The 23,847-nt window shown below is 36.2% G+C and overlaps 1 protein-coding gene across 3 annotated transcripts in view; it reads right to left on the bottom strand.

Moving 5' to 3' along the window:
- The window catches only part of LOC122808127 (uromodulin-like), a 322,838-nt gene that overhangs the window by 165,440 nt on the left and 133,551 nt on the right, over positions 1 to 23,847 (bottom strand). For all 3 annotated transcript variants that reach the window (XM_044079092.1, XM_044079094.1, XM_044079093.1), the window contains one exon: positions 19,452 to 19,600. In XM_044079092.1, the coding sequence (XP_043935027.1) occupies positions 19,452 to 19,600 (149 nt within the window). The remainder of the gene's footprint in view (positions 1 to 19,451; positions 19,601 to 23,847) is intronic.

Raw genomic sequence — 23,847 nt, 5'->3', positions numbered from 1 at the left:
TACCAGTTTCTGCACATCTAGTGAATTGTGCATATATTGTAAACTCGAGTTGATGTTAAATTTTATAAACTTGCTTATTAAATTGAAATGCATGGCTGCAGACTGTTTACCATTTTCTATGGATACTCAGTTTGTAACCCTCAGGTGAAACAAAATAAAGAAAAATACCTGGGGATCAGTATTCTATCCTGGTTAGAAAAAAAAAGCACCACATTTTCATTTTTCCACATACTGTGCAATCCTCATCCATGTTGCACTTTGTTATTTTGGCATTAATTGCTGATGCAAACATTTTACAGACATGTCTATACAATATTAGTAAAATTAGCCTCATGCCAATTGGTGCTTACATTTGACTTTCAATAACTTGCCGTTGTTAAGCATATAAATCTGAATATTAAACTACTCTACCTTAATTTCAATAAAGTAGAAAGTTTTTCCCCCACTTTCATTTTGTTAAAATTATATTATCTTTAAAGTGGGATTTCTTACTTTAAAATGTGTAGTTTTTACTTTAGTTACTTCAGTGAGCCTACATTTATTAAGCCTAATAAACTAGTGTTTAGTATTTACAGTACGCCAAGTAACTGTCCGATTGCTTCCTGATCCTGTGTCATCCAGCCTCACCTTCTAATGATGTATTAAGAGGGGAGAAACAGTTCTATAGTGGGTCGGCATGTTTTCTGTATTGTGCAGATTTTACTACAAAAGTAACCATAATGTAGTACAATCAGACAATAAACCAATAGAGACACAGTAATATTCAAGTGGAAGGTAAACATAAGATGGAACAGGATACATTTTTAGTAAGGGGTGCAGTTTGGCAAACAGTGTAATAAAATAGATGTAAAACTAATAAACCCTTGTATACCAATGATCAATCACATATATACTTGTCCAAAATACAGATTACAGAAAAGGAGAGAGAAACCATAGGAGAATCGTGTTTTAATAGCTTTGAGCATTGTTAAAGCCACTTATCACTGTTGAATAGTGGCATACCTCTCAATTTAAGAATTCTGGACAAATTCAGAAATAATGGCAGGACAAAGCAGAAAATCAGGGACAGTTTTTAAATAAGTCTCTAATTTGCTTAAAACAGTTAATAGAACAAGTGTTGCATTAGCATGTATTTTCTGAACAATAAGAAGCATAAAACTGTTAGGCATTATTGACTGCAAATTCAGTGATTTACCATAAATTCAAAATGTTTACAAGGAAAACATATGAAGCAAAAATCAGGGACAGATGAGAGGTTTGGATAGAAGGTAAAACCAAGTGCTCCTCTGTGAAATTATTTAAAAATTGTTAGACACTTCCATTTAGCGAATGGATGAAACATACATTTAACCCTGACTGGAAATGAACGTTCTCTAGCAGGGTGGTAATGCGCAGGTAATGCCTGTTGAAAATGAGCCTGACACTTCATGACAGCATATTAAGCTGCCAGTGGAACAGACTGTAATGAAGTTAATGGTCACCATTATTTTATGCTCGCTAAGCAGTACTTTTGCTATTAACAAGTGCAAAATTAAAAGAAATATAAAAAAAAATAGCGCTTATGTATGCATGCTTGTGTGCACTAAAGTCGAAGTGTGTGCGCGCGCGTGTGTGTGTGTGTGTGTGTGTGTGTGTGTGTGTGTGTGTGTGTGTGTGTGTGTGTGAGAGAGAGAGAGACACACACACATTGATCAAGCAGCAGCTAGCTAATGCAAACCTCTCAACTTCTTAGCTCAGGAAATCTGAATAAAAGGCTAAAATAAAGAGGGGACAAAGGCTTGAAAATAGCAACAAATGTTAAACATTCCTGTTATAAAATTGTAATGTTGCTAGAATAAAAGGATTTGCTTTAGCATGAATTTTCTGAAGGAAATAAAAATTCTGAAATTCAGTGCATGTCATTTAGTGACTTCAATCCTCAAATTTGAGTAAGACAAAAAATGAGGCAAAAATCTCATTTTTGGAAAGTCTTAGATTTTAGATGTAAAATGGTATACCGTTCACATATACAAGCAAGTCTGAAACATTAAGTGGAACGGTTTTACATCAAAAATATGAATATAGTGAAAAAAATATGAATTATGGAAAAAAATGTTTACATTCTCTAAGTGAAGTAAAGTTCTCCAGGGTGGGTGCTACTGTGTAAATGACACCCTTCCAGGAGTGCAGAGGCCCTCTGTGTAAATGACACCCTTCCAGGAGTGCAGAGGCCCTCTGCCACAGAACACCCCTGTAACACATACCCTGTTGGGCATTATTGTTTGCATAATATACAGCATCACACTAATCAACAGATCACTTTACTGATGCATAAATTATTCCCAATGTTTTATTTTCAGCACTAATTCCTTATGGTACAAGTTACTAATGCACCGTATAATAGTTCATGGAGGCAATTCACATATAGCTAGTTTAAGTCTATAGGTAGACAATGATTTATTAGTTTTACATCTGTTTCATTATACCGTTTGCCAAGCACTATACACCTTGCTGAAATCTTTTTCTGTTCCATCTTTTACTTTTCACTTGAATACAGCTGCATTTAATTTGTCTGACTGATGTTGCTACATTCCAATTACTTTAATATCCTGCAGATTACAGAACTAAGATTACAGAACTTTCTCCCTTCTAATGCTTTATCAGAAGGCGGTGCTGGATGACGAATCATGAAGTAATTGGTCAGTTGCTCAGCCAACAGTAAACAAACACTAGTTTATTACAGTTAATATAGGTCCATTAAAGTAAAAAAATATACATTTTAAAATAAGAAAGCCCACTTTATAAGATGTGGGTATAATTAAAAACTCTACTCTCACCATTGACATTGCTTATTAACAGCTGCAAACGTTAGTTATTTACAATACAATTTGATAACAGGAATTAACAAGTGACTTTTATTTTTGAAGACAGATTATAAATATACAAACTATGCAGTCCACATGCACAATGCACTAATTTCACACATGCACAATGCACTGATTTCATGTTCTCCAAGCAGTTTGTTTATATATATATATATATATATATATATATATATATATATATATATATATATATATATATATATACATATATACATATATATATATATATATACACACACACACACACACACACACACACACACACATACACAGACACTTGCTTTGGAGTTAATTACATTAATTTGATCTTTCAGAGAACCAGACAAAATATGTTTTACTGCTAACAATTACAATTGTTCACCTTGACAGGTAATCTTTATAGTTTAATACTACTTACATAAAGTGATTTCTAATGATGTTCATAAAAACGAGTAGTAGTAGAACTGCCCCTCATACCAAACATTCAGTAAGTACAAACTATAAGCAGATCACCACCCTGTACTTTGCATTGCCTCCCTACTATAGCTTACTTCCAATAGTGTCTTGGAATCTTCCCTTTTATATTTTATTTCTCAGCTGTATTCTATCTTAATATAGTTATCAACCCCATTTCTCAAATACCCCTTTTCTAAGGGAACACATTTCTTTTGTCCATCACCAAGTTTCTTAACTCATACTCCTTGCATCTTTTTACTAACATCCTGGATCATTTATTTTGTTATGGCTTTTCCCCCAGTTATTAAAAGTGCTATCAGCACTTCATGAGGCCTAGCACATTTAATCCCCCTCCAACCTAATATCTTTTCCTAGGCTGACATATTACCCCCTTATTTTCTTGACCATATCATAACATTTATCCTTTAAATGGTTAAGCCCTACACAAAACAATAACTTACCAGGTACCCCCTTTCTTCCTTGCTGCACCTTCAACATTTATCAGGGACATATAGGTTAATTTTTCTTAGTTTACTCTGCATAGATGAACATAGACACTTCCAATCATTTTTTTTTGTTTTTAATTCTGTTGCAGTCTTGAGATTCAAGCAGATTCCATACTGTTCAATTATATAGTTGGAGCCTACTGTCTTACACCCAATTATCTATACATCTCATCTTGTGGTCCCAAAGTGCCTAATAAGCTCTGCTTATAATTTTTTTTTCCTAACTGCAGTTTCATCTCTATTGTCTATTTCAAAATTTAATAGCCTGAAAATTTCATTTTCTAATTCATCCTCTTGTACATCTTCAGTACTTGTTAGGCCCACTTATGTTAATCTACATCTCTAGAGTTGAATTTTTTGCTACATCCCATATTAGTATTCTATCCCCCTTTATGGCTCTGCTCCCAATAATTTCTATTCTTTCCCCTCCAAATTTGCTCCACCTTCTCTTTGGTAGTTCAGTCTCCTTTTTGCATGGAATAACCTACGGGGGGATTTTTTTCTCTCACCTCTGTATTGTTTAAACAATTCTTTGGTAAAATCACAAATAAATTTAAGCACTGAAGAGGCATTCATTTGTCTGTTTCTGCCCAAATTCCTAACTTTAGATAAACCGTGTGAAATCTATTTTTTCAGTACCATCTCTTTCTATTTAGAATTGTAATTAATGTCTTGAAGTATAACAGTCTACATTGTGTTATTTTGAATTATGTTCTAAGGTCTGGCATGTTTAACACCCCCTTCCTGTGTTAGTTACACCTTTTCACATTTTATTCCCTGTAAAATTTCCAAAAAAAAAAGTCTTTCAACTCTTTTTATTGATATGATATAGTTATGATAGCTTCATCCATCATTTATATTACTGTCTATGACAACATCTGGAGCATGATAAGTTAGGCACATTTTTTTTATTTTTTTATTTATTTATTTTTTATTTTTTGTGTCACATTATACCTGTTTTTAACAAACAAATATTGTATTATTAGGCACCTAGCACTTTAAGATGACATTGAGTTGCTTTTATGAATGACCAATCATGTCCATTGAAGGCTGTTGAATAATATAGTCTGATGACACTGTGTTTTTTTGACTTGCATCTTTTTATACTTCTCCAAACTTGCATGAATGGCTTGTAGAAATGTATCTGGCCTGCATGTGAAATTAAAGGAACCAAAATGATCTTTACAACCTGTTCTGCGTTATATTTTCAGATGATTTTCTGATGTCTCCATAAATATAGGAAAATCTTGAATCAAGACATATATTGAAACATAATTTACTATTCCATTAGCTTTTACCCCCAAACCCTTGTAAGTTGCTTCAGTATCCTAAAGCTATGCTTTACATCTTGCTCTGGATTAGTTGCATAAAATATAACATCTGCAAATGCCGCATTTTCTTGACCTTCCCACCAAGTGTATTCTGTGGTCAACTCCCTGATCTTGCCAATGGTTACATGTATTTTGCAAAAAGTAATGGTGAAAGTGGGCAGCCCCATCTCTTACTGCACATTGATATTTCCTTAGATAGCTGCACCCCCAATAATTTTACTTGTGCTTTTGGTCCCAAATACATTAAAATATAGCTTCTACCTATTGCTTAGGGAATCAAACTTCTCGAATGTCCTACTCAAACTCCAAACTCATCCTGTCAAATGCTTGAACAGCATCTAAACCAATCGGCATTAATGGACTATTTCCAGCCATTCCTTGCTGTTGCATTAAAGTTCAGTTACTCAACTATTTTACATTCAACCTTTTCCTGCCTTAACCTTTGAGCTAAATATTTCATTGTTCTTGAGTTTTCAAAATAGTATTATCTTGTTAAATTACTCTATTTATTTTGCTCATCTATGTATTCTAACATTAAGTTTCTTGCTTTTTTAATTTGTTCTTCTGCTTCTCTGAAGGCTCTTTCCTTGTTGATCTGTACCTTCCCTTGTATTTCACCAGGCTTTTATCCCACATCTCACTTCACACAATCACCTCCTCATTTCTATTGGATAACTTGTAGCTGTCCCATTTACAATGTAAATTGATCTCAATGTCTAAGCTATAAAATAGGTTTGCGACTATTGTTCAGTACATGCTGGAATTTTTTTCCGTCAATGCACACTTTGGGCATTGCCAATGCTCATCCTTGTGTTCCAGTTTACATCCCCAACTTCATTCATCCTATGCATGGTCTAATAATAAAGCAGGTTGAGTTATTACTCTGGTAGTCAAATACCAGAATTCACTAGAAATGTACCTATCCAGTCAACCGCAGGTACTGCTATTGTCAGGAAAAAATGTAAAGGCTCAGCCTCTTATTTAGCCATGTGATATTTTGGTCCATACAGCTACACTTTTTCTTTAAGTATATGCCTTTACCTGGCACTTGATATCTTCCACATCCCCCAGAAATATTCTCTATATATCCTACATTATTCCAACTTTCTGCTATCATTAGTCCTGGACAGGTGGCCACTATTTCTCCAATTGCTTGTTTTAGATCTGTTTTTGTATGGCGTGGTGGCAGATATACAGAGTTTTTTTTTGTTTTTCAAAATGCACTCATTTTTCCAGATAAGACAAACCATACAGTAATATACGAACAATTAATAGAATAATGTGACAATGTACAATATAAACAAACAGTAAAGACTAAATAGAAGCTATATAAATTTACAAGATATGTGCAACCTTTTTACCTCCACAACAGTATTATAGGTTCACAGGTGAATGCTACGCCAACTTTCCTGAAAGGCCATTTTATCCTACCCAAAAGCCAGAGTTCAGAATCAAATCCTGTACTTTGGTTCTTTGAGGCAGTAAGCTTAAACCATTATTACCAAGCTCACTTCCTCATACATGGTTTCTGCAATATTTTAAATCATTGCTGCCTTTACAGGTTTATAGACAAGTAGTTAACTGCTCTTGCAGTTCATTTTAAGCCAATTTCCCTTTAAAGGTAAGGATCAAATCCTGTATCTGGTGTCTTGTTAGGTAAATACCTCAACTATTGTGCAAACCCCTATATCTTAGAAAGTTCATAAATTTGGTAAGGTGTTCCTGCCTTATGCCTTTCAAGGAACATCATCTCCATAATTATTGGTTCAAACACCATAGTGTAAGCACAATCATCCAAATACTTCCTAACTTTTACTAGACTCATTGCATCTGATGTGTCATGTATTCAGGTACTTTATTCCATTTATTCCAGAATTGTCCCATCCTTTGTGTTAAATAAGTTCTCTTCTTCTAGGCAGAACTTTAAATTTTTATGATATGTCTTTGGATCATACACTTCTAAAACTCAAAAGACTGAAGAATCATTAAACTCATAGGCAAATATAAGTAGAACCCTGTTACATCTATAATGGAAGGTATGATGTGAGGTAGTGCCAGCTGCGCCAGGGAGAGTAGGGAAGTGCATGTGTAATATAAGTCAGCATAGCTAGCCTGAGTTTTGTAAAGAATTATAGGTAATTTGAATTATCAAACTGATTTGTACAGATGCTGGTGTTAAATATACATGTATGTCAGACTGTATTGCTGTAACTGATGAAATGCATACATTTTAACAGAGGATACCAGAAAGGAAAAGGTTAACCTCATCCCAGCTAACCCTATGAAAATGGCCTGAAATCAAATTACTTGGTTTAGGCCAAGATTCTCATTTTAATCTCACAGGTCTGAATGCAGCCATAGACAATTTCTGTGAAAGGCCTGGACTGGGGTCCTGCTCTATTGTCCTTAGTGGTGAACTAATTGTTATCCTGGGGACGTTGCCTTTTTCAGGTCTCAAAAACAAACATCCACCCTCATCTTGCCTTGCTTTAAGTAACTAGGAAACCGTATTTATTCACTCAAGAAGAGAAAGAGAGATTAGCTAAATGTAGCTTTTTTGCATCTGTCAGTCTTTTCCAGCCGTGTTTTTTATATTTATACAAAATACATATAATATATATGGATCTACTTCATTTGCCCTAACTTCTGATTGACAGACACCCATTTGCCCGAGGCCAAATGACAGACACTTCATTTGACCGTCACTTCATTTGACCGACAAGTATTATTGGCAAGAAAATGGGATATGCCCCCTTCACCACTGTAGTGCAACCCTGGAGTTAGAATATATAGTTAGGGGGGTGTGGGGGGCAAAGCCCCCACTTAATTTCATATTATATTGTTTAGTTTTGCTTTAACATTGCTTAGTAAAACAAAAGTGGGGAGCTTTGCCCCCACACCCCCCAAACTACATTTGTTAACCGGGTAGTGTCCGACTGGGCCAGAAGCCCGTTTTCATTGGAGGCCCGGTGAGAAAAGCTCCACATACAGTAACATACGGCAATAATACTTTTATAATACAGTAGTTAGTACAGAATACAAACAGTGAAAACAGTATACAGAGTCACAAGTGGATGGACAAGCCATTGTTAAACTTGTACAGAAATACAAATTACAAAGACAGTGTGCTATATTGTATGTATATTTTAGTATCTAATTTATTATGAATTTATATTGTTTATTTTACTGTGGAGCTTTTCTCAAAGACATGCTGTAGGTGGATTGGACACACTAAATTGGCCCTAGGTGCGAGTGCGTGCATGTGTATGCCTTTCATGGAAGGTTGGATGCCAGGCTGGCAACTCGACACCGTAAAACTTCACTGCCAATCATGAGCGGATGGTGATCCGCTGTGGCGACCCCTAACCGGGAAAAGCCGAAAGAAGATTTTACTGTGGAGCTTTTCTCCCTAGGCCTCTGCCAAAATTGGCACTAGCTCAGTCAGACTATCCTGGCCAAGAAATGTCAAATATTTTTCCTGTGATTGAAACTCTGGTGTTTGTAAATAGATATTCACTATTATTTATTAAATATATCTAAACTTTTCATTGTGGCTGGTCTTTCAGAAAATATTTAACCTTTGAGAGTACTTGCATTTATTTAGTGGTACCATGCTTGGTTAACAGTACCATTTGTGACACTACCATTTGTGTAAGTATTAAATTTTACCAAGTGCAATTGGGTACCCTTACATCCTTAATGTAGCTGGCTTCAGGTGTTCTAGTGGGAGTAAATCTACCTTATAGGCTGGGTGGAGGTGTCAGAGCCAGCAAGCTATGCCAGCCTTTCCCAGGTGTATGCATGTGAAAATTCAAATCTCAGTACAGTGTGCATGACAACTACTTTGAACAGGGATATTGAGATCACTAATTTCACAGAGAGGGCGGTAGAGGACTTGGCTCTATAGTGGTCAGTGGGAGTTTTATTTGGAGCCTGGAGAGAAAGAGTGTGCTCTTAAGGGAAATTGTACTTGGTGCAGAGAAATGAATCTGAAAATACTGTGCATATCTATTTTTTGTCACTGTGAATGTTCCCTTCCAGTGTCAGTGGTGAGGATTAAAACAACTTGATCATTGGCCGAGAGGATGGACATCACAGAGGGTATAAAGACCCACTGAAATGCATATATAGCATAACTGCTTAATATCAGATTCTTTTTATAAATTTACATTGTACTAACTCCATATAATTAAGCCGTCAATTATTTGAGTACAGAGCACTATATGGCATTACAAAACTGATCTGATATATACCTTAAATAACCTTGCTATCATGACCTCCCTCAAAGCTTTTGAGAATCAAACCCATCTATCTCAAGGCCTTATTAAAGATGACCATCAAAAGTAAACAATCAGTATACCAATATCCTTAAATTCACTAGCTTCAAGATAAATAAATGTAGACAATGCAACAAATCTCCTTAATTTGTGTTTGGAAAATAAATGACATTGCAGTTTTTCACTAAATGAGACACTGTCTTAGCCAATTTACCCAAGCATAATAAATACTTAATCGATGAAATTATTATTAGCAAAGAAACTGATTTTATAATTGCTGGCATACTTAACTAACCAGTAATTATTGCATGGTATAGAGGCAAAAATTATATTAAAAAAATAAATAAATAAATAAGGGATGCCTAATCTCACCAGTGCTGAATCTGTTTGTTGAAACATTACTCTCTGGGTTTTGTCCCAGAGTCAGTATTTAATCCATCTACATAAATATTGATTAAACTTGTATTGTCCCAATGCCAAGTCAATGGTGTGGAATGATATCAAGTCAAATCCAAATACATTACACACCTGTGCCAATCCCCATCTTGATAAAGATGCAAAATGCTGAAAAATATCAATGCAAGATTTTCTTTAGCTATGATTAAACTAATACATCTCTCTAACAGTTGCATAATATTGGTATTAGACTTGCTAAATGATAATCCAGCCATATTATCTCCAGGTTTAAAAACTGGAGTAACTAATGATTCTTTCCAAGAGCTTGGTACATATCCATTATAGAACAAAATGTCAAGTTAATATATTCACTAAATCTTATATCAACCAATAAATGTTCAGGAATACAATATGGTCTCCTTCATATATCAGATTTAATTTCTATGTAATTTGTGTTAAAAGCAATTCTTTTTTTCCATGGATTGAGAACAAATCACTTGTATCAATCCCAAAACCAGTAAAACATTCATTAAATGTATAAGCTACCATTTCATGATCACTAATCATTGAGCCATCTACAAAAATAGAATATGATCTGTTTCATTCTTAAAAGAATAGTGTATTTAGTATGTTTCCTGTGTTGTTTTTTAAGTATAAGAAATGAAAAAATAGTTCCTTACTTCTTGACCATGACTTCATTTTATTAAACTTATTTGGAAATTTATGGTAAACGAAAGAAACCTTTTTCCTATTTTATCTGTTCATATTATAATTCCACCATTCTGTGAATTTCTTTTTGGAATTTAATATAGCAAGTTGCCCCAGCTACACTATTGTACAGTACAGGTTCAATATTATAACTACCACTGACTCAACCATCTCCACCATACCTCTCAGTGCAAGAAATCTGGACAAAACCAAAAATAATGGGGGAACAAAGGCACAAAGAGAGACACATTTTAAATATTGCACCTATAACTTAAATTGCTAGAAAAACAGGTTGTGCATTATGTATTTTCTGAAAGATATGAAGTCTGAAACTCAAATATATCATTTAGTATTTAGTGACTTCAATTTGCCATAAAAAATGCAACTTTTGAGAGGAACAGACCAAAAATAGGAGATAAATCAGGACATTCTTCAAATATCTGTACAGTTGAGAGGTATGATCTTCACCCAGCCCAACAAACTATTCTTTATACCATAATTACGATTGGTCCATACCTTCTGCTTACTCTGTTTTGAAATGAGAAAAAAATGATCAGATAATCCCAAAGGAGGAGAAATCCGAACATTTCCACACCACCACCACTTCTGCACCATACTCGCCTGTGACCATATACCATTTTATCCTTATCATACACCAAATCTTAACTGGACCAGTGGCTTCACACCTTGTATTGCAGATTACTTTAATATACATCTTTGGTATTTTTGTTCCATGTCATTGCCCTCTTCAAGCACAGTTTCTATAATAATCCCATACAGTACTTTCTACTATGGAATTCTGTTTCTGATCTCTAATAGTTCTCAATGCCACATTTTAAACTCTGTAATAATCTTTTTCAACCTCTATTAATGGTATATCTTTGTTTTCTAATTTCTAGTCATAGCTTTCTTAGCCGCTATCAACACTAAACATAACCACTTTCACCTCTTTAGTACATAACAAACAACAAAAATACATTTATACAGAGGTCAAATTATCTTCCCAGTGCAATACTTGACATAATATTAAAGTTATTTTTGTACTGAAGCAATTCTATACATTTCCAAAATACAAGACCAGAAGGGCCCCATTCTGAACCATCACATAAATGTTTCCTCAGATGAGGCTTGTACAGTCTCATAGGGGTAAGGAGAAATATTTGTGCAAATATTTCCATCTAAAAAACTCTTTTTGATTTAGTTGTGTATTTATGGTTAAACAGATTTCCCCAATATCTAATTACTTACTGGATGCTATTTTTACCTTTATACTGTAATATCTTCTCAAAACTAATATTACTTTATATGCGCTTTTTTGTCTGCCATTTATGTTCTGGCCTCAATCATTGACCATTTTGGTTTAACAAATTTACTATCCATCCTCTGCACATCTCCTTTTATTAGAACTGCATGTCTAAGTTGATTTCAATTACCCAAATATATGTCTGCCCAAATGTTTGTCTATCTTCAACAGTTTTATTACCTCATCTCCTTTTATAATTTGATCCCAAAATCTTGGTTATATTTTTTTCCCCAAATACTCATTTCTTTCTCTGTCTTTTGTATTACTTTATGACCTATTGGTGTTATTCTATTTTCTTGAGGTATAACTTCCTTTAACCAAGACTTGCCTACTAATTATATTTGCCAGGCAGTTTGTAATGTTCTTTACATTCCTTTCTTGGAGCTCCCCAGATTCTCAAATGTAAAGCTGTCGTCACCTGTTCAGGAACTATACCCATCATGTGCTTCCACTTGGGCACATATTCAACATTCTGAATTAAATACATTAGTCTACATTGAGTTGGCTTGTAGTAAAAGCTGTCGTCACCTGTTCAGGAACTATACCCATCATGTGCTTCCACTTAGGCACATATTCAACATTCTGAATTAAATACATTAGTCTACATTGAGTTGGCTTGTAGTAAAAGCTGTCGTCACCTGTTCAGGAACTATACCCATCATGTGCTTCCACTTAGGCACATATTCAACATTCTGAATTAAATACATTAGTCTACATGGAGTTGGCTTGTAGTAAAAGCTGTCGTCACCTGTTCAGGAACTATACCCATCATGTGCTTCCACTTGGGCACATATTCAACATTCTGAATTAAATACATTAGTCTACATTAAGTTGCCTTTTAGTACAAATCCAAATATAGAAGTACCAAACCCCTCTTATTGTGACACTATTAGTTTTTGTCATTTGCACCCACTCTCTCTTATCCCACTGAAACTCTAAATGCCCTCATTTCATAGTCTTCCATTTTACTTTTTCATATTCTTTTGTATCTAATCCTCAGATGACACAAAATTTGAAAAGTTTTGTTTCGTGTATCCACAAATAACAGTTTTCATATCTTATCTTTGGAGTAATTTCATATCTTTGGAGTAATTGCTCATCTTTCGTTAGCTGCTTATTCAGATCTCATTTCAGATAAATTCTAGTATGTCATTTTTCCATGACCTCAGAGAAAGGGAAGTTCTGTACCAATTGAGGACCTGGGATATGATTCATTGTTATAGCCTTTGTTTTTGCTTCATTACCTTTATATCCAAATATAAAAACAAATTGGACAAACTGACATACTCAGACTGGTAACACATGCCACCCAAAACTACAATTATCTCATTTTCAGTTCATTTATATCCAGCTATGTTTGATTATCTTATGGTTCTAGCCAATAGCTCCAGTGGCTCCAAATATAAAAAAATTTAAAGATGATTAAAGTAAATGCTTCTGCCTAATTTCTCTAGTAATTTTAAACATTTTATACAGCTTGCCATTACACATCACTCTTCCTTCCTTGAGGTCCTATGTAGATATTTACTATCAAATGTTTGATGTTTGCTAAGAACAAAATGCCACAAAAGAGGTCTTTATAAATTCCTTACTATATCTGTCAGATACTTTCAGTATCCAAACTGATCTCCAACACATCATTTTGAATAGTTCTGTTAATACTGTCAAATGTTTGCTTGCTTTCCATAATCCACACTGATTCATGTTTATTATTCTAGGCAATAGCCTTGCCATTCTTTTATCCAAAATTAAATATTTTGTAGTCATGATTTGGAATCAAAATGGGTCTGCATAACCCTGGATCAACAGGATAATTACCCTTTCTGTGGCAGAACTACCATTGCTGCTGCTTTCCAAGACAAGGAGACATTGCCATGCAGAAGTTCCTTTTTCGTTACTTCTGCTATAATTTTATCACTGCCAAAGTTGTCCGCGTCTTTTTTTTTTTTTTTTTTTACATTGCTTCTTCAATTTTGATGTTTACAGAAGTTGAAAAAAAGGGGCTTTAATTGAAAAAAGGCATAATTACCTCAAATATAGATTACCATTTCTTGTGTTTTGTCAACATTAGTGATTTAGGATTGCAATCAATTTTTCCTGGGTCCACTTCTACTCCATCACTCTTTAGTTTCTGGGTTGTGGTTACCCTTCTTGGCTAAAATGTTGCGTTAACAGTTTGGTTGTCATAGGGTTATTGTCAAAAAATATTTTTTAAAGCCTCTGCTTTATGATCATTCGTATTTTCAAAGTACTCTTGCATGGACATTTCTAGCTTTTTTGAATTGCTCTTCAACATGCAGGGTTCCATTTACTTGGTTGGTTCTACAAATCCCTTAGTTTAAGCCCTCTAAATACATAGTATGACTAGTACTCCTCATCATTTGCTTTATTGTGACCACAATTCTAATCTCCAGTTTATCCCAATCCTTTCAAAGCACCTTATGCTTAGGTTCAAATCCATTTCCATTAAACTTTGATCTCGCTAATCATTAAATAACTTGAGTTTCAGAATAAATATATAGGAAAATGCAAATGCTTATCACAATAGATTTTTGCAAACAAGTGCATGTTCGGATATGATCACTGAATGTCAGAATGGTTCAGACCACATTACACCAACAAGCACAAATATAATACATTTCTCCCAAGCATCAGCCCTCAGCCAGTATTTTACAACTTATTTGTCCTCCAGAGAAGCCTTCCTTATTTTCTGTATTGGTCTAGTCTCCAGCAACTACTATACATTGACAAAAAACTATATTAATCTTGCATATTTATATTTCTTCTCGCTGATTTTAGTAGAATATGCAGCTGCAGCTATCAAAATGCTTACAGCCTGCCAACACCCTCTTAATACTTTAAATCTTCCTTGCTTATCCATTTGTTCTACAGTTTGACTTATCCATTTGTTCTACAGTTTGTTCCTATACCATTCTTGTGAATATTAAAAGGTGCCTTTTCTTTATATGCATATTTTATATGCTATTACAGCAAAGAAACCCCCTTACTATAGTGTTCATTATGATTATGTTTCGAGTAGCATGTGCTTTATTACTGCAAACATAAGACAGTATCTTGTTTTTCTTATCCATCAACCCAGTAATCCAAATAAGAAATTGTGCCATAATAAATCTTATATTTCATTCTATGTTCTGTTTGTATAACTCGAGTAAATTTATATACTGTATGCAGTGTTGTCCCAAATGAACCCAATATCTTAAGATCACACAACTCCCTCCATACCAGTGTTTTAATTTCTGAAGCTGTCCTCAAATCCTTGCATTGCTCAACAGCAAGACCATTTACTTTTACAATAAGTATATTCATTTCTGCAGTTTGCTCATCCCTGAAGCTCTTACACATTTAAACATGTCCTTTAACTTCCACTAGATGATATTTCAAAAGCTGTAGCTGTTTCCAAATCCAAACACAGTAATCTTTGTCCCTTGCAGTCAAGAATAGTGCATCAAGGAACAAAGTTAAATTCCAGCAACAGACAGGTCAACCTGCATACCAAGAATTTTCATTTCTGAAGACTAAAAAAAAACTGGTTTGAACCAAATAGCATAGGAAGTCAGGCAGTTTTCTCTTAATTACAGATTTCATTTTATTTTTTAAACATCTCCTCATGTGCCTCCATTTTATCAAATGTTCTTGTCCATACACATTTCCCAGCATATAAACAACTTCCACCAGAACACTGTGAATCTTGTGACTAGCCTTTCAGTCGATACACTTGTCTAACTTTGCATTCATTCTTAGACCTAGTACATGCATTACCAGAATTAGCTTTGTCCAGTATTACCCATTTGGTTCCATTTCATAATACATGATCACCCTACCCCACATTCTTAGAACCTGTAGTGAAAGCAATGTAACAGTTGCATTTTGAAAACAAATGGGTTAACAGATAACGTGCATTACAGTTCACCTTTTAGTTGCATATACAATTTTAAGTAAAATTTGAGATTTAAAACCCTTGCATTAATCCAATAGTTAATTTCCGTTTTAAAGCATTATTCAGAATGCAACTGCCTTTCCCATGTAAACATTTATCTTTAATATCCTCGCTCAGTGCTCTCCATGTTTTTGAAATGTGTTTCTCCTTTCCTTTTACCGCCATTTTTATTTAGCAGTAATAAAGGGCTTCTCTGAAAATCTTACCTGAAATGACCATAAATGAATTTTACAACCTCTGCTTGCCTCCAATTTTTTTGGCCATTTCCTTTCATGTTATAGGGTCCAAATGAATAGGAGACTAAAAGAAATGCAGATACAATAGCAAATCAAACTCCAGTGCAATGACAGGGCACTATTCATTATCTCACACCTGTGCCCCACAGCAGGCTTGTGGTAGCGAGGAAAAGGGTTCATTCAGGCAGCAGTTGCATGACCTACTAGATAATACAGGAAAATAAATTGGTGTAGATAATATGAGGTGTGAATTCATATACTGGGACAGACAAAACAGGATATGAGTCTGCCAGGGTTCACATGGGTAGAGCAACAGGAATAAAGTAGAAGCCATTCTAGACTTCTGTCTGGCAAATGGCTTGATGGTGGCAAACATATAGTTTAGTCACAAGATCACATACAGGAGTGGACAACATGCAACTACTATACATTTCCTCCCATTAAGGAAAGGACATTGGGGTATCACAGAGATAAAGTGATCCCTAATGAAAGGATGCCAATAGCATAAAACACCAATTGCCATAATAAGCTGCGGGCAGTGGTCAGAGAAGGCTCTAATGTCAATAGAGACTAGCCTGAAGACCTGAATGTTGGCTGGAGAGAAAGCACAAGTGTTCAAGGAAATACTCTGGGCTCTAGTGCATCAGGAATGAGAAGATACATGGAGATGAAAAATGGCAGCACCAATAAAACAGCATGTACAAGGACTAACATATGTGGCCGAGCCAGGTATGGAAATGAGGTACATAAAGAAAGGTGGTAGTGGAATGCAGAAGTCCAGGAAGTCAACAAAAGGAGTGCAGGTAAACATGGGAGATAGAAAAGGTGAACCAGGTTAAGAGCAGTTGCAATAGCAAATAAGCCATCAGAGGCACCCTACCACCTTCTGGAAAGTGACTCAGCAGATGCACAAAATTAGACTGCGAGGCAATGATAGATAAATAGGTAGTTATCAGACATTCGTAAGAGATGCCAGCAATAACCTGCTTACTTGTCCACACAACACAGGCCAAAGTACTTCCAGCAGTTGCTGAATGAAGAAAGCCACAGTGAACTGCACTAAGGAAAATGAAATCAAAGAAACCAGCAGATTCACATGAGGTCACGATGGGTATGATCCACGTTTGAGTTAGTGAAGAAATGACTCTAGATGGAGAGAAAGGCATATCCCTGATAATTGAAAAGTAAGCCTTTTAGTGCCATTGTACAAGGGGACATTTACAGCTGTAGTATTACACAGGTATCAGACTCCTGTCATACAGCATGAAAGTTCTGGAGTGGGTAATTGCAATCCCAGACTTTGAGAAAGCATATGACAAACTCTCAAGAAAGCATATTTGGGCAGTCCTGTGGTAGTTCAAAGTCCCAGAAACATTGAGAACATTTGTGCAGACTATGTAGAAAGGACCCAGGGACAAGTACGAACAGTGTCAAGACTCAGAGGGGTTCCCAATGGGAATGGGTGTGCATCAGGGTTGGGCTCTGAGTAACTACTGGTGATGGACTAGGTTATCAAACAGGTCAATGGGGATAAAACAATAAACCTGCTGTATGCAAACAATGTGGCATTACAGATGGACTTTAAACAAAACCAGCAACAAGTGATAGAAGAATGGAATGCAAGGCTGAAGGCACATGGGATGAAAGGAGTACAAATAAGATAGTTGTAATGGCAGCAGTAGAAAAATCTGAAGAAACTACAGATTGAGACAGAAGGAAAAACAAAACAGTAGAACAAGTTAATTCTTCAAATATCTGTAATGGGTGCCTGATGAGAAGGGATGCATGTATGAGAAGTTCAAAGTTAGAATTAGAGAGGCTGCAGCAAATTAGCAGAGAGTATCAGGGGTAGCATTTGAAAGAAGAATGTCAAAGAATTTGAAAAGTAAGGTGTACTAACCAGTGCTATGACCAGTGCTACTGTATGATACAGAAACCTAGGCAGTGAAGACTGAGCAGTTGATGGAGTTAGAGGTGATAGAGATGAGCTGCCTGGAGAGGAGTGGCAGGATGCACAGTGTGGGGACAAGGAAATGACAGTGTAGAAGCATTCATTAAAAGATAGTTGCATTTACTGCCAGAAAGTTTTTCTTTTATTGTAGAAACAGTTTATATAGTTGGGTTCCACCATAGGAGGTGATTTTTAAATCTGGTATTATATTTATATCAAAGGGAAACAGATGCATCTATGCAACTATTCACATGTGCATAGAATTTGGTGAAGAATTCCACATAGATAGTGTAGTTATTTTGTGGGAGGATAATGCATTTAACCAAGTCGTCTATTTTAGATTAGTTTTACCAAGGAATTTGAATATGATGTGTCTAGCTTCAGTCTTCAGGAAAATGTGACCAATTTATAGCCCAATTTGACTAAGGAGGAATTACAACTGGTGGGAACAGAGCTGCTGTCCCATATTAGTGAGGCCCAAGTCCAGGATTTTATCTCCACTAATAAGGAATAGACCAAGTGACCCAGAGAGTCTGAAGTCCAGAAATCTCTAGGCATACATGTTAGAGGATGGTCTTCTAGATGATGGCTGAGTAGTTGAAGTCCCCTACAATTATATTTGGCCTAATGCAGAGTTGCTGCATACTAGTCAAGTAGGTGGGGGGATAGAGAGTGGATCCTATAGTTATCTATGATGTGATAAGGGGTTTCATTAATGGTCAAGATGGACATGGAAGAGTTCTTGGTCATTATCCTAACAAACCTGTAGGTGAAATTTTGTTTACTAATAGAGACACCACAGCCTTTGAATTCATCTAGTGAAAGGGACCTGAACACATTGTAGTAAATGACTTGCTTGGGGAACTGCAACCCAGTACTTAGTTTTTAATTAAAATATTGACTGCCTCATTAAATAAAAAAAAAGTTTCAGTATCATATGACGAAGTAAACATTACATTTAAGAGTGGTCTAAAAGTCATACAAAATATTCAAGATCCATTTTTACTAGTTAATTACTATTACCTCCTTACGATACGTACACACTTTTTACATGTACTGCTTCATACTACCTCAACAAGTTGGATTTGGGGTACATTTACAGCATTGATAGTCTCATTCCTTATTGTAAGGTACTACTCTACCACAATTTTAGTCTTCCCAAACATTAATAAAACAGTTTCTTGCATTGCAATTCTAAAAACTTATGCACAACAGATTGGGGCTTGTGGAATGTTGCCATTTACATTTATAATAAGCCCATAGCAGCACTGCACTTTCATACTCTACAATGTTTGTACAAATAAAACCCACACAGTTTGTACAATTTATGACAAACTCCAGGTATGGGCATCAGCAGACTCATGCACACAAATATAGCAGTCAGCAGTGGTTACTCTTGTGCACTTCTCAATGTGCATGGAGGAAATCCCATAACTAATGCTAAGGGGGGGTGCCCACAAGTTAACTGATTCACTAAGTTACTTACGAGCCAACTGAAAGAGGCAGATGTACTAGGTGCTCATAAATGTACGCACAGGAGAAATTCACTTGAACATTTGGCAACCTTGTAATCACACTATCGCCAAAGACACCAGTTTGCAGCACGTTGGTGTAAATGATGTGGGATCCATTCCTCTGAAATGCAATAGAGAAAGAATCAGAATAAGCACTAAATATCACCAATGTAGCACAAGGTCAGTATATGGCAGATGAACAGACAAACAGACAATGCTTTCCGAACAGAGAATTTGAGACAAAAACCATACTAGTCAGCAATAAGACCAAATGTTATCGTTCAAGACTAAACTTGAATGAAACAAGAATTCTTCTGTGGCAAGTTTTGTTTTGTGCATTCAGTTTGCAATTTCTGAAAATCTACCACCAATCAAGACAGACGTTAACATAAAGCAAGAAACAAAGATGCGGTCAAAACATCTTACAAACAATGGTTACATTTTCCCAGCTTTGCTGCAATTACTACAGAACTGGAATACACAAAAGTTCAATTGTGTTAGGGACTTATCATAAATGTAGAGTACTGGTAAATTAATTGTTGTAGTCTTCACGTCTGGGATGTTGTGTGCAGGCAGCCCAAATGGTCATCCCAAACTGCAGAGCTTCGCCTTCCACTAGGGCTTTGACCATGGCCTTCCCACCATGATCCAAACACATTTGCAGTAGAAAAGGTTTGTCTACAGTTGAAGCAATTTTCTGATCTTTCTTACCCTAGCCCACAAACCAAGAAGACATTGGTGTCAAACCCTTAATGAACCAGATGAAATAGTACAGTATGCGCCAGGTCCATTCAACAGGTCCTCAATCGCACTGTTGAGTGGAGAAGGACAAAACAGAAATGGGGAGGATGGAGAGACATTGAGAGGGAAAGTGCAGAGGGAGTAGGGTGCCACCTCAACTCGAAGGATAAAGAACTCAGTACAGGATGAAGAGGAGAGAGAGTATATTTCACTGTTGCAGTTCAGGTGCTTTCTCGCTCAGACACAGATATCTACATTTATAGTACGTTCCTAATTCAGATGAATCATGTTAATGAAATTTTCACTGTTTAAATCCTTACTTTTGGAAAGGCCGTCAGAACAAGGGCATGGCAGGTTGACACCAGCAACTAAGTAATAAGGTCCTGCAAGATGGCATAGATGAAATTCTTATGTGGCCCTGGAAGCTGCTCTTAAAATCTTAGTGTTTGGAAAAAGTGTGGACGTTAGTACAAATTGCTCTCCACAAATGGCAATATGGCAACACCCCTAAGTAAAGCTGTGACAGCTGCAGTGGCTCTCATGAATACCTTCTGAGGTATCCTGGAGGAGCATTCCTTGGGCTGAGTAACACAAACATTTTGCAAGCCATTTGTGAAAAGTGTCTTGTTTACTGGCTTATCCTTTTTACAAGAGACATATGGCTGATCAATCTAAAATCTTTGTTTCTGTGCAAATGAATCTCAGCTGTCTGTGCAAATCCAGGGACTTGAGGGCCCTTTCTCATGTATTCAGAGACTCTTGAATGACAAGGGGTAAGTTAAGGACTTGGTTACTAGACAGCTCAGCTCAGACATCAATGTAGGGATGAAGGAAGAGCTAGTTAGAAAGATTCTACATCCTCGAACAGTTCTTTGCACACAAGGCCTTTTTCCTAGCAGATGTAATAATCAAAAACAGTGCCTTCTAAGCAAAAACTGGAGTATTGCAAAAACAGTGTGTGCAAGAGGTACCAGGATCAAGACATCATGAAGATTCCATGGTGCAATCTCTTTTTTTAGACAGTCTGAGACGGAGTACACTTTTAAAGGCTGCTATGTTTAGGATGGATGAAGTGGCACAACAGTGGCACAACAGCATGCATTTGTGTGTTTAATCTATGCCAGATTTACAAGCTCTACAACAGATAACTCTAGGACCATAACTACCTTTGTGTCATTTGGGGTTCCTGGAATGGCAAGAGAATATTTTTTCAATTAGCTAGATAGATAGTTTCCTAGGCGCTCTCATTGATTTCAGGTAGTCATGTGTTAAAAGGTTGTACTAAAAGCCTTAGACTGGTCATATAGGGGTGCAAGAGGGACAGTTTGCCAAGAGTCAGATGATCCAGACATGGGCAGCACTTGCCAGGATCCCCACACTAGGGAATTCAGCAGTGTTACTTCAGCCAAAAGGGAGCTGTCAGACTTCTTCTAATAAAGCACTTTCCCTATGGACATTAGGAATGTGGCTCTCTAGTATGTAGATTAGGAAGCAAGTATTTCAACAGGAGGAAAGAATCAGGAAGCAAGACATACAGACAGAAAAAATGCTCACAATAAATGGATGTAGAGGAAAAACAGGAAAAAAAAAACGTTCTGACCAAAATAAAATAATTGAAGAAAAAATGTCAAATAGATGATCAGAAGGCCAGGCAATCAACCTCAGTACAATATGGTCAAATCTTAGAAAAGAAACATTGTAGGAGAACCTCATAACACATGAAAGGAGACAAGAAGTGAGCAGCAATAGACAGTGATGCTTTTTACTCTCGTTTTTATTTAAGACTTCTTGCATGAGAGGAGATTCAAATGTTCTGAAACAAAACCGGCACATCTGGAAGACAGATTGCAAATGAATAATGCAAAACTTATAGGAGAACCAGAATGGTTCCTAGGGCAGCATCATATTAAATCAACACTGGATCCTCTCAGCAAATAGTATACAAAAACTTAAGACTGCTTTCTTGGGGTCAGTAGGTTGGCTGTCAAGCAACTTACAGGCTGTAGTAAAAACATCCTCAAGTGGAAAGATCAGGAAGAAATTTATGTAGTGGGTTCTGGAAAATACAGTAGCAAATAAATCGTAACACTTCAGAAATGTCATTGCCATAAAAAAGTGACAGAGAAAGGATTTCTGAAGACTGACTACTCACTTTAGTCAGGAAAACCATCCCTAGTAATAAGCCTAGCACTTTGGCTATGTAAAGTGGAATTCCCCACCTCTTTTCCCAGGACAGAGAAAAAAAAGTCTCTCCTTGCCCCCAAGGATTATGGGTATAAGGACTACACCATAAGGAGCCAAGAAAAGAGATGACATGGTCTGAGGAAGTAGAAATGGCCACAGCAGACTAACCCGCGGTTGATGCACTTTAATAAACAGCCTATATTTCCAAGCAGGCTACTAAAGTGCTTATTTTTATGGCTGGAAGAATCACCAGGAAACAACTAGGCTGATCAATGATTAAGCTGAAATATGGAAGCCTGGCTGGAGTAGTTTGCAGAACAGATATGCAGTGAAAAAATTAATTCCCCTCCAAAGCACACAGTAAAAGCACATTAAATACCTACCTCCACCCCCATAATTTTTTTTTTTTTTTTTAAGAAAACAACACTCCCATTTACAAGCAATCACAACTATTTTTCTTAACTTAAATTTAAATAAGGAAGTCCCCCCCCCCAAAGGGAACTTGGAAAGCATTAGTAGAATGTCAATCCTTGAAAGCCCCCAAAAGAAGTGCTCTTGTGCAGCAGGAAAGCTCTGAAGTACTTTGTATCCCAATTACTCTTCAGTCCCATCAGCTCAAGATGACAAACGAGCACATGGCTGGAACTCAAAGCTTCGGAAACTGTCTGGTAGTTGCATCCTGTACAGGATACAATCCTAGCTGATGCTACTACATATTACAGCAGTAATATTTATAATGAATATCCAAGATCCTCATTGTCAAGAGGTTATAAGCAGGATAGGTTTTCTCAGGGTGCTCTGCACACACTAAAATTGGCCATAGGCGAGTGTGCATGTGGTACAATATGAAGAACAGCCATAGCAAGGCTAACCACCTGGAGGTGTAAACATTGGTTCTAGTTGGTCACTGCTGAAGGTGACATCCCAAGCCAATGTGCAAAAATGGCAAAAAGAGGTTGTGGATGGATGGATGACATGCATCGGATCTGGGAAATGATGCAAAGATTTAGGGAGCACTCCACATATAAAAATTACAAGCTATAGCTCTGAATATGGATATGCAGACATTAATCAGCAGAGTAATAAAATATATGCAAACCAAGAATAAATCTGTCTGTCCTTGCTCAACACCAGGATAAACTATATCCCTAAATGTTAAATATCTACTCATACCTTGCACCTACTTAGTCTCCCTTCCTCACTCATTTCTTTACGTCTAGCAGTTTCTATCCCCACCATAAGCCTGCTTTTTTTCTCACTTGATATTTTACTTCGTTTCATAAATTTCTCTATAAACTGGCAAAAATTTCTTGAAATATTAAATAATTGTCATAACTTGCATCTATTCTCAATGATTTAATATTCGGTCTATTTTGGTATAGTTAAACTAGCTGTCTTTTGTTTGAAAATTGCAAAATTATTGTTCTTAATGTTTTGTAATAC

The sequence above is a fragment of the Protopterus annectens genome, chromosome 8.part0, assembly GCF_019279795.1.
Source record: "Protopterus annectens isolate FY-2018-M chromosome 8.part0, PAN1.0, whole genome shotgun sequence".
Classification (NCBI taxonomy): Eukaryota; Metazoa; Chordata; order Ceratodontiformes; family Protopteridae; genus Protopterus; species Protopterus annectens.
Note: the sequence above shows the minus strand (reverse complement) of the source record. Positions and strands in the feature narration are given on the sequence as shown.